This window comes from Ovis aries, chromosome 7, assembly GCF_016772045.2.
Source record: "Ovis aries strain OAR_USU_Benz2616 breed Rambouillet chromosome 7, ARS-UI_Ramb_v3.0, whole genome shotgun sequence".
Taxonomy (NCBI): Eukaryota; Metazoa; Chordata; class Mammalia; order Artiodactyla; family Bovidae; genus Ovis; species Ovis aries.
The window spans coordinates 36,208,746-36,220,765 of record NC_056060.1 but is presented as its reverse complement, the minus strand read 5'-3'; the positions used below and the strand labels follow the sequence as shown (position 1 = coordinate 36,220,765).

General features: G+C 51.8%; 1 protein-coding gene across 10 annotated transcripts in view; it reads right to left on the bottom strand.

The window, feature by feature from the left end:
* Nucleotides 1-12,020, bottom strand: part of STARD9 (StAR related lipid transfer domain containing 9) — a 113,805-nt gene that overhangs the window by 22,487 nt on the left and 79,298 nt on the right. For 6 of the 10 annotated variants that reach the window (XR_009601473.1, XM_042253036.2, XM_027971713.3 and 3 more), the window contains 7 exons: nucleotides 10,253-10,304; nucleotides 9,770-9,907; nucleotides 8,982-9,064; nucleotides 8,756-8,859; nucleotides 3,486-3,682; nucleotides 2,568-3,015; nucleotides 216-475 (listed from right to left, as the gene is read on the bottom strand). Coding sequence is in view for 9 of the 10 variants with exons in the window: in XM_042253036.2 (XP_042108970.2) it covers nucleotides 216-475; nucleotides 2,568-3,015; nucleotides 3,486-3,682; nucleotides 8,756-8,859; nucleotides 8,982-9,064; nucleotides 9,770-9,907; nucleotides 10,253-10,304 (1,282 nt within the window). In the remaining variant the exon portion in view is untranslated. Of the gene's footprint in view, nucleotides 1-215; nucleotides 476-2,567; nucleotides 3,016-3,485; nucleotides 3,683-4,276; nucleotides 5,864-8,755; nucleotides 8,860-8,981; nucleotides 9,065-9,769; nucleotides 9,908-10,252; nucleotides 10,305-12,020 lie in introns of those variants that run through there. The other 4 variants (XM_042253037.2, XM_042253042.2, XM_042253045.1 and 1 more) reach the window with 3 other exon arrangements.

Genomic DNA, 12,020 nt, shown 5'->3' with positions numbered 1-12,020 from the left:
GATCCATGAAGATGTGAGGAACTGCAACTGGCTCCCTCAACAACCTCGTGGGCCCAAGGTTCCCTTTTGTTCACCACCCTGCTGGCGCATGGCCTTAGCCCTCCTGGTCTGAGTGGAAGGGGTAAGGATCTTCAGCTTACCCCATGGCTTTCACTTGTGAGCTGACTGGCCCAGAGATACTAAACTCTGGGCCACCATCTGATGGGGCTGCTTACCCATTCTCTCCACTTCCTGGACACTGGCCGACTCGGAGCTCTCGGTGAGGCACGTGCCCAGGTGTGAGGCTCCCTTCCAGGCCAGGGCCTTCCTGGCTGTGCCAAACTGCCCCTCGCCTGAGGAACGGAGGGCATGCTGGATGAGATGCCCTATCCTTGGGGGGTAAGAAGCAGCCAGGGGCAGATACTCTTCTGATAATTGCTCAGTAGGGTCAGGCATAGGTGGTAACGTGGTGGAGGGATCCCGATTCACGAAAACACTGTGGAGACAAGGAAAGCCATCTCAGAAGACAGAGGTCCCTACTTCCTCCTGACAAAGGGAATATAAAGTCCTCCTCAGTTTGCTCTGAAACAGATTTAAATCTAGGCCAGGGCTTCCTTGGTGGTTCAGTGGTAAAGAATCTGCCTGCCAATGTAGGAGACACAGGTTCAATCCCTGGTCCAGGAAGATCCAACATGGTGTGGAGCAACTAAGCCCCTGAGCCACCACTGAGGGTGTGCTCTAGAGCCTGAGAGCCACAACCACTGAGCCCACATGCCGTATCTCCTAAAGCCTGTATGCCCTAGAGCCCATGCTCCACAAGAAGAGACGCCGCCACGACAAGAAGCCCATGCACTACAACCAGAGAGGAGCCCCTGCTTGCTGCAACTAGAGAAAAGCACATGCAACAGTGAAGACCCAGCACAGGCAAAAATAAATAAATAAAATCATTAAAACTAGGTCCCTAAGGTCTTATGAGCTTCCCTGATAGCTCAGTTGGTAAAGAATCTGCCTGCAATGCAGGGGACCCCGGTTCGATTCCTGAGTTGGGAAGATCCACCAGAGAAGGGAATGGCTACCGACTCCAGTATGGCTAGCCATTTCAGTATTCTTGGGCTTCCCTTGTGGCTCAGCTGGTAAAGAATCTGCAAGCAATATGAGAGACCTGGGTTCGATCCCTGGGTTGGGAAGATCCCCTGGAGAAGGGAATGGCTACCCACTCCAATATTCTGGCCCGGAGAATTCCATGGACTGTATAGTCCATGGGGTTGCAAAGAGTCAGATACAACTGAGCAACTGTCACTTCATTTCATGGCCTTTAGGGTCAGAGGAAAGCTCTACAGGCACACAAGACAACTGCAGACTAGAGCCCTGGCTCTTAAAGCAGCCCCGGGTACACTGTGTTCCTCATTTTCTTTACTTATAAAAAGGTTGGACGGAATCTGAATCGAATCCCACCTTTAGGGAAATCTTCCAACATGAGGAACTGAAGAATAACTGAAACGGCTCTACAAGGACCCAAACAAACAAGTCTATAAGGAAGCACATCGCATAGAACTGACCCACTTTAACAAATTAATGATATGAACAAATTATTAAGAAGCCAAAAAGGATGATTAAAAGAAACTTGAAGGATATAGTGACCACATGCAGTGTGTATATCCTATTGGATCTTAACTATAAATATATATTTTGAGGCAACTAGAGAAATTTGAATATGGCCTAGGTTTTTTATTATACTTATTATTTTAATTTTGTTGGGTGTGATGACAATATGGTTACAAAGAAAGCCCTTATTTTTCAGAACTGTATATATTTGCTGTAGGACCGGAATGACATGCTGTATAGGAGTTGTTCTAAAATACTTCATCAGCAAAATGAAGGAGGGGAGACAAAGCAAATCGTGACACCTGCTCTGGGTGACAGGTACATGATTCTTCCCACCTTGTGTGTTGGAAATGTTTCACACTGTCTGAAGACTATGAGTGATCGGTGAGCAAACATAACACTTACATTAACTGCACCTACTACGGGCGAGGCCCTGTGCTAGGCCCAGAGCATATGAAGAGGTGGACACAGCCCTCTGTTCCAAGCAGTCGGGGAGACAGCATATCCTCGCCTTGACTGAACATGAGGAGTGAAGGAGAAAAAAAGGAGGAGCCCAAACTGAACCAGAAGTCAGAGAGACAGTGCTCCGCATGCTCAATATGGTGGGGGCTGAGCCGCTGACTAGAGCTGCTGGGTGGGTGGGAGGGGAAGGGGGAATGGTGCGGGAACAGACTGCGGTTGGGGCAGCAGCTACACAAGGAGGCATACGTGGACAGCCATGGTCTGGAGCACAGGGAAGACGAGGCTGAGATTCTCCCTCAGGAGATGTCACCAAAGAAGCAAGAGCTGCCGCTCAAAGTGTGGCAGGGGCAGTCTTAGAAGAGTCCAACTATAGAGAAAGGAGAGTGGTCAGAAGAGAGAGAAAGCGATGAGCAAGAGAAGAGCAGACACATCTTTCCGTTTCACAGATGGAAGAAACTGAGGCCCTGGGAAGGCGCTGTCAACCTCAGCCAGTGCCTTCAGGCGGCCTCCGTGGGCTATACCTGCGCAGCTGGGCTGAGTGCCTGCTGCAGGGCCTTCGGAGGCGCAGAGAACTGCAGCTTGTCAACCTGCTTCTACGATGAGGCCCTGGGATCAGGGCACCGGGGCAGAGGGCTGGGAAGGGGGTCCTCCGGAGGCGGTCATCCTGGAGCCAGCACAGTGCCCTGAGCTGCTCCGGTCCCCTGTGGGCCTCCAGCAGCCTCTGCTTCTTGATGACCCTCTCCAGCTTGAATGAGGCTCTTCTCTGCCGGATGTTCCACTCGTGTCTCCGCAGGAACTGCGGGTGCACCACGTTGCTCTGGCTTCGGACCTGCGGGTACGGCTGAGTCTTGGGGTCTGTCTGGCACCACGAATGAGAAGGCACTGCAGCCTCAAGTTCTTTCTCTGCTGCGTGGTCTTGCTGTGGCTGCTGCCGCAGGTTGGCCAGCCAGGTCTCTCCTCTGAGCTGGTCTGCAAACCAAAAACACCCCAAGAGAAGGTCAGCCCTCCCTCCCTCCCTGGACTCAGGCACCTCTGGCCAAAGCTGTACCTGCGCAGAGTGAAGAGCTGGCCAGGTTGACAGGGCGGGATGAGGGCCACAGGGCCTTCTGGGGCAAGAGTGACGGCCCCCCTGACCACACGGCAAGGAGATGTAGCCCCTGGCCTCAGCAGGGCAACAGGCACACACACGGGCCAGCAGCAGAGCCTGGACAAATGTGTGCACATGAAGGAGCAGGCAGGAGAACCATCACCCCGATGAGGGGCCAAAATGAGGCTGTTTCCTTACTCTTGCTTTTAGCCCCTTGTAAGAGCCCCTGGTCTCTAAAAGAGGGGAGAGAACCCCTAATACCATAGATTCCATCATATCACAAAGAAAACAAAGGAAAGAATACAGAAGGCGGGGGGGCACAGAGAGATGGGAATGGCAAGCAGGCTCCTACCGTCTTCAACCCGCAGGCCGGTGTGCAGCTGTTTCGGCTCCGCTTCCTGTTTGGCTCTAATCTGTCCCACTAGGATCTGCTGCCTCACATCCCCCACGAGGTGCTGCTGCTGCTGCTGCGGAATCTGGGTCCCACAGGGCGTCTCTCCAGCCCTCAGTGGCCAGTGGTCCTTGTTACTCTGCTCTCCCAGCGCTCTCCTGTCACAGGGGCCGGGTCACCCGGGGGAAACGCAAACACAGCTCAGTACAAACCACAGTGGCCTCAGCCCCTCCCAGGGAACCCTGCCTTGGACAGGGTGCAGAGGGCTCCGGACTCCTGACAGCTTGGGACACACCGGCACGGTGTCACAGGCAGCTGGTGATGTCACAGTGCGGGAGGGGAGAGCAGTCCTGAGGCTAGCAGATTCCTAGGCTGTGGGCTCAGCAGAAACACAGGTTCATTTTGGTTAAGGAAAACAGCAAAGTAAAGTGGTTGGGTTTTTTTTTAAATTATTTAATTTTTAGCTAAATAAAGAAACCCTGTCATTAAAAAAAAGAGAGAGAGAAGAGAATAAAAAGGTATCTGCTGAAAATGTGGCATAATGAGAGTAGAGCAGAAGTTCTGGGAACATGGTGGGAACGGAACTTCTCATCCACGTTCAGAGCCCACGACTGCACCTCTCAATCTAGTAGTGGGAGGAGAGGGAACTCAGACACACACCGACCTGCATGTGCCCCAGGGGCCCCGGGGGAGGGCTGGTCTCGGGGAGCGAGCCCTGCAAGAGGGTTCAAGACCTTTAGGCTCAGCCTCACCTCTCAGAGACACCTGCTGATGTGTTTACTGGTGAAACTGTCCAGGATGTGTTTAGATCCAGTGGGGAGGCATTGGGAACATGTTGGGGATATAAATAAAACATGATTTAGCCATGAGTCAATCATTTGTAGTACAGCTGAATTTTCCAATAATACAAAATTTTCAAAGGTTCTATTGGCTTGTACAAGGACTCAAGTTCATTCCCCAGCACCTCTACCGAAAGAAGAAAAAGAAAATTCTAGACTCAGTCATGCTTTACTCTGCCACCAGGTTCCTGCAGGACCACTGACGAGTCAGAGCCTTCCTCCAAAGACTGACAGCTTCTCCCCTCATGCTAACTTCTCCCTTGGTCTCACATGCCTTCTATGCATGGGCCTCCCATCCTGTTTCTTCAGGGCCTCTCCATTCCTGTCATTAAGGTTTCTAAAAGAGCCAAATGCATGGGGCTCTGCTCTGAGGTGAGAGGGGAAGCATCCAGGAAGGTTCAGTGTTTGCTGGAAGCTGACACATAAGCTGGATCTGGCTGTGCTTAGCCTACCCTCGGCCCTCATTCCAGCCCCAGGAGCCCATGGCTCTCAGGCTTGGAAACTCACTCAGTGACTTGACACCAGAAGCGGATGGCAAACTGGCTGAGCAATGCGCTCTGAGGAGTCCACTCCACTTAGGAGATTTACCACCTTGTAGAGAAGAATGAAAGCAGAGGTCCAAAAACTATAGCCTGTGGGCCACATGGTCCACAGCCTGGTCTTGTGATTCAGTTACTGGAACCCAACCACACCTGAGGTCTATGTATTGTCTAGGGGGTTTCTGTGCCTTGCTGGCAGAGCTGAATAGCTGCAGCAAAGCATAAAACACAATCCAGCTGCTTTTGACTTAGAAGAAATTAAGATGTCTTACTGTAACCTGAGGAGGACAGTGAAGGATGGATGGGTGGGAGAGTGAATACAAGCACAGGGGCGTGGGTGGGAATGGACACAGTGGCAGGCTCCTCTGTGGAAAGGAGGCTGTGTGGGGCTCAAACTGCAGTGGGTCCAGGGACCTGCACCAGGTGCTCTGGGGAAGACGGGTGCTGCTGCTGGGATCAAAAGGCCAAACACACACAGTGGAGTGTACAGAAAACACGTATGGCAGAGGCTAGCAAATGGAATAAAAAGCCAGTGAGCACCACACAAACAGAAAAAACAGTTGATGAAAAACATTTTACACATAGACTTGTATGTATCATACCTGCATCACAGCTCCAAATTGTATCTGAGCCCGGACATGGATGAATTACAAACCTGAACCCATCAGAGGGTCTTAAGACATACCCAACAAAGATCCAGACCATCAATTACAAGAGACAGGGAGGAGACATTTATTCTGAATTCCCGGAGAGTACTCAGTTTCCTTCCTGACTCTCAGATTTATTGGGTTGACCAAAAAGTTTATTTGGGCTTTTCGCAAGCTGTTATGGAAACCTGAACAAACTTTTTCTCCAACCCAGTACAATCAGATTCTCCCTAGAAGACAGCTCCTTTATCCTCCCCCGGGGAAAGCTGCAGCTAGCCATCAGCTTCTGCAGACCCAACAGTGGCAGCAGGCCTGCAAGGAGAGGCAGTCTGGAAGAATCCCCACAGACCCTGCACGTTCGCCTGAGTCACACACCATCAGACTAAAAACGGCTCCTGTGCTGAGCACGTTGTCAAGTTCCCAGAAAGCAAGTGAAAAAGAACATGCTGGCCTAATGCTCCATGCTGGGTAGATGACCAAGAACCAGTCTTCAGTTACCTGCAGTTGAGGACCTCTGTCCCTCTCAGATGGTACCCTTCACCCTGGGGAACCCTAGCACCTCCAGCTACTGCCAGGACTCCATCAGGCCCTCTGGCTGCTCAGCTCTGGAGGCTTCTGCAGCAGAAACGCAGAGGCACCCACTTGCAGAGGAGACAGTGACAGTGGCAGCAGCAACAGTGTCCCTGGGTTCTAGGCACTTAAGGCTAAGTTCCCCAATTCCAAATGGGACAATGCTAAGAACACAGATGACAAAGAGTTTTCAAGGACAAACTGGTCTCAGGTCCAGATAACTGCCAACGGGCCAACCTCCCTTGCTCTAGAGTCAGCGCTAGCTTTTCAGGCTCCCAGCAGAGAAGCACCCCACCAGAGAGAGGGGACGGAAAGGAAACCTGGGACACAAGGAGGCGTCGGAGCCTACACCACCCAAGAGCAAATAAGAGACCCTCATGGAGACACACGCCCAGATGGGGAGCCCTGCTGACAATGTGCTGGGCCCCTCATGCTCACGGTCTCTCCAGCCCGTCTAGCAGATCACAGGCTTGAGCCCACCCCACCCACTGCTGGTGCATGCCTGCGGGTGATGGCAACTGGGTAGGACCACCCAGCCCAAAGGCTCCCAGGGCTGGAGCTAAAGATCGGAGGCAGCAAAGGGGAGAGGCCTGCTTCTCTAGTCGCCCTCTGTCCTCTAATGAAAGGGGTCATTCTTGGTGCTGCTGAAAGGTCACGTCCATGCCCATGGGGGTAGAGAGCCTGAGAAGACTTCAAAAAGACAGAAGACCAGTGTTTTTCTGGGGTGAATGGGTCTGCTAGGGCAAGATACGAGGACAGGAAAACAAAAGGGAGGCCACCTTCCAGGGCAGCAGGGCTGTGGGGTGACGGGCACTGGGCAGAGCATTCCATGTGCACCCGCTCCTTCAGCCTGTATCACAAGGACCCCTGGGACAGAGATGGTAGCACCCTTACTTAGAGGTGAGCAAACAGGCTCAGAGACTTAGCTTGCCTAAGATCACACAGCTTTCTGTTGTAGAGCCAGGAGGTAAGGCTACTTTACCCAATGCCAATATCTCCTCAAGTATCTGTGGCTCTTTAAGTTGCAAAGCCAGGGCTCCCCTGGTGGCTCCGTGGTATAGAAGTCAATGCAGGAGATTTCTATCACTGACTTGGAAGATCCCAAAAGATGCAGAACAACTCAGCCCATCACCACAACTACTGAGCCTGTGCTTTACAGCCTGGGAGCTGCAACTTCTGAGCCTGCACGCTGCAGCTACTGAAGCCCACGCACCCTACAGCCCGTGATCCCCAACAAGAGAAGCCACCACAAGGAGAAGCCCAAGCACCTCAGCTAGAGAGTAGCCCCCACTCACCACTAGAGAAAAGCCCACGTGGCAACGAAGACCCAGCACAGCCTAAATAAATAAATAATTTTAATTAAAAAAATAGTAAGTTGCAGATCCATTTCCTGTAAACCTCTGGACTCTGGGGGAAACACAGCCTCAGTGTGTCTTCCCAACAGAACTTACCTATGATAAGGCCCCCTTTCATGACTTCACTACAAAAAGGGAGGTCATTCTGACAAAACAAGAGCCCTGGCTTCAGCCCTGAGCTCACCTTGGTCTTGATGCGCTCCACTCTGTGCCACTCCTCAGGGCCCCCAGTTGCCCTACACTGGCCATCCTCCCTGAGGCCGGGATCACTGTCCTCCAGGCCTCAGCAGCCCTCCCAGGAGCGCCTGCCTGCTGCTCATGCTCCTGGGCTCAGGGCACTCCTGTCCTCACCCTCATCTGGCCATCAAGGTCTGACCCAAGACTCTCCTCAGCTTCCATCACCACTCCTGGCCTGAGGAGAGAGCAACAGGAGCCCGGGGGGCTGTCAGAACCCTCACAGGCACCCTGAGTTCACGGTGTGGGACAACCCCCCCGCACCAGGGCCTCACAGACACTAGGTTCCCTGCTGACATTTGCTACAGGAAGTCCTCAAGGTACAAGACACTGGTGGCTTTCAGAACGGAAGGATACCACTGCTCCCAGTATCCAACCCACAGGGCATCTCGATCTGGGAGGCAGCTCCTTCACTGAAGTGGACAAAGGACGACTGTGAAGAAGAAAAGCAGTTGCTACGAATCACATAGAAAACTGACTCCATACTCCACAGTCTCAAGGCAGGCAAAGCAGGTAGATGAGGGCAAGAGCCCAAGATAGTTTCATGTTGTTCCTAGAGTTCCTGAACCCTTGCTTACGAGGGAAAGAGGCTTCTCAATCCTACCATAACTTAAAAAACTCAGAGGAAGCTGGTCCTGGAAGTTAACTGACACATCTGTGAGCTCACACACAGGCAGGCCAGAATTCAATGGGATCCATGGGAGGCAGGTCTGAAAGCAGCAACAGATATCCACAGTCACACCACATGTAAATCTTGTGGACAGAGAAGGTGGCCACAGGAGACATCAAGTGATATTAGTACACACCTCTCTCAGTGATGAAGGAAGTGCGACATCCAAGGGGAAGGGAATGAGGACCATGACCACTGGCCGGCCACCCACTGGCTGAGCGGCTAGCTCACCATCCTCAGACCACTCACCCAAGGTGGTTCAGGCCAGGCTTCATTCCCAACTTGGCTGCTACACTCAGTTCTTCCCTGCTCCATGTTGTAATGAATTAAAAGCAAAACCAATAGGCTCCACAGTAGAACGAGCAACTCTCTCTCACCTTTCCTTCCAAAGCAAAGGGCAGAGACACATCTGGGAGGCAGCGACATCTCCACCCAAGTCCAGCCACTCCAGAGAGCCACTGCCACCAAGAGCCTCTCCGACCTGTGGATAAGGAAGGAAGCCTCCTCACCCCTATCCCAACAGATACAGACGTAGCTCGGCTCCCCCACCAGAAAGGCGAAGCAGGGAGGTCAACAGCCACGTGGAGAACGCCATGTGCTCACCTGCCTCCTCTGCCGAAGGACGGCGGCCTCTGCAGGGTGGTTGAACCGGAACTTCTGTGCTTTCCCCAGGGTTATGACTGCTCCTGTGGCATAGACACCAAACTAAAATCAAGCCCCAGCTCATGTTCTGAGTACAGTAATGTGCAGGGCACTGTTCTGGGGAACAAAGTCCCACCCTCAGTAAGGTGATCATTTAGCTGAGTCAGTAAGATCTGCACTCCCTGGATATCATATAGCATATGCATTGAACTAATGAGATGAACAGGAGAAGCCCTGGTATTCCAGGGGAAAGCAAGTGGAGCTCCAGGTGGAGCAGTCAGGGAATACTCCATGCAAGAAGGGGTACCCAAGTTCACCCACAAAGAACACAGAATCTGAATAGATTAATAGTAGTAGTAATAATAGCATTAATCATCATTATGAGTGTTTTCTGAGTGAAAAGAACACTGTTAAGAACATTACACAGATTAGCTCATTCAATCCTCACAATGATTCTATTATTATCCCCATTTTCTAAATGAGGAATTTGAGGCTCAGGGACCTTCCCAAGGACGTACAGCTAACAAACACAGGTACTAATTTCAGAGAGTCATTCTCTGCTCGGGGGTCCTGGACTTGGGGTCTCTATTTACAGGAAAAGGACCATATTAGGAAATCTTCAGATCCCTGGGTGCAGAGGCTGGTGGTTCCATTCTTAAAGCCTGCTTCACTGAGCCCTCTGGATCTGACTGAGAACAGAGCTGGTCCACCACTCATGCTGGCATAAACTGGGCTACGGGTAGTCCTACCTTGGGTGAGACGGCAAGAGGAGGTGACCTCTCGGCCGTTGACTGTGCAGCGGGCCCCGCGGGCAGGACGTAGAATGACGACCCCACAGGCGCTGGTGATAGTGCAGTGGTCTCTCTCGATCCACTGACCCTGCAGGACTATAGACAGTGGGGGCAGTGGGGGTGGGGCGGTCACTCGGGTGGAGGCATAGCCCAGGAAACATCTCCGCCTTTCTTTTGATGAGATCAGAATCCACTTCTGGAAGATCTCACATCATGACAGAAGAGGAAGAGCCACCACCTGAAACCACCCAGACCCAGAGGGCCCCACGGTGTGTGTGTCACCTCCTCTCATGTCCAAGACCCACAGCCTGGCAGCAAAAGAGGAGCAGCCCTTCAGAACTCCAAGATTCCTTCCTCTCAGAACCCTCAGCTTCCTCGGAAAGAAAACCCGTCAGGCATGATCACCTACACAGAGCATCAGACCCATACACTGTCACTCACCGATGTCCTGTTCCTGCTCCGAGTCAATCCTTCCTATTTTTGTCGTCCCCTCCTAAACGGAAAAACAAAGCCATTTTAAGGAGAATAAAAAGGGATGCAGCCCTGCCCCAAAGGAGAGTCCACCTGTTTGAGCACTGACACTGTCTCCCCATGCCCTCCCCAGCCTCCTTTCCACACCACTTCTCAGCTTTGGTCCAGGCTACTCTGACTGCTCTGCCCACTCGCTATGCAGCCCAGGATGCGCCTGGGAAGGTGTGGGCAAAACAGTACAGGACAGCTTTTTGCAAAGTGAATCCCAGGGACGGGGGAGCCTGGTGGGCTGCCGTCTATGGGCTCGCACAGAGTTGGACACGACTAAAGTGACTTAACAGCAGCAGCAGCTAGCACTGGCCAGCTCCTTTCTGTCCTGTAGCCTCGAGTTAGGCAGTCAGAGCTTCTCTAGCCTGAGGAAGTGGGCACATGAGTACGGCTTTCTCCCAGGGACTAAGGTTAGTGTGGCCCAAGTTTGGTCCAAGTCAGTCTCAAAGAGACATGCTTTCTATGACGATGTATGGAAGCACAGGATTTTTACCTTCTTAATCCGCAGATGAAGTTTAACAGACACCAGATTCTAAGAAGAATAAAGCACAAAAAGGAGGAAAACACATCTAGAATTAAAAAAGACTGAAAGAGAGTATAAGAGAGGAGGTAGAAACTGGAGTTAGTATCAGTGAATCACTGGGTTAGTAGAGACCATACCAACACAGTTTAAGAGCACAGCTCTGTTTGAGGAAGGCAGTGACGTGGCAACGGGGATGCGAGTCTAGAGCTGAGTCTAGAGCTGTGTTTATCATTTACTAACTATCCCCTATGTACGGGGCACTGCGCCGAATGCTTTACAGACATTTCTCATTTAATACTTTAACACCTAGAATGTAGTAGTATGATCCTCTGCATAGAGGAGGAATCTGAAGCTGATAGGAAATAAGCGGCCCTGGGGGCCCACAGACGACACAGGACAACTCTGGCTAGAATTCATTTCTCTCCTGGTCCCGTGCCCATGCTATTCCAACCTCACCAAACCACCTGCCTGGTGACCAATGCTTGTTAAGTGACTAGAAAGTTCTATGCTAGGCTTCACTGTCAACAGCCAGAAGGGAGGGCCCTGCAGCTCTCCCAAAATCACTTGTGAAGAAAGACTCCTGGAAGTAATAAATGAGGATCTGGCTCCCTCCCAAAATCCACGACTCTCCAGAACCCAGGCTTTCCTGCTCAGCCACTGAGGATTGCATGAGCCAATGGATGCCAGGCTCTAGACTCCACCAGCCAGAATGGAGGGAGAGGGGTCAAGACTACTCTCAAGGGGTCAGGGTCAGCCCTAATGATGAGGCACGTTCCTCCCAAAGGGATAAAGGCCACAGCACATCCCAGCCTCTGGATCTGCAGAGCAGAAACCACCCAAAACGTGCTGGCATCTCACTTAATGTGGGCTGAGCCAGCACCTGCTGCTTTATGCCTCTTTCTTGGGAGGAACAGCAAAACAAAGGCAGTTATGAGGGTGAAGTCCAGGATATCAATAACCTGTGCTCCTCCCACCCTTTCACTGCTCACTCCCCACCCAAGCTGCCTCCCAAGGTGACTCAGGCAAACAGCTCCCAGGCCATTGTTAGGGACTAGGTCTGGGTTTGGAACCAAGTTAGCAAATAAAAACAGAGAATCTAGAATGACTACTGTTATACTACTACCCAACCCAGGATGTAAACAAGTGAAAAGGAAGGAAATGGGTAAA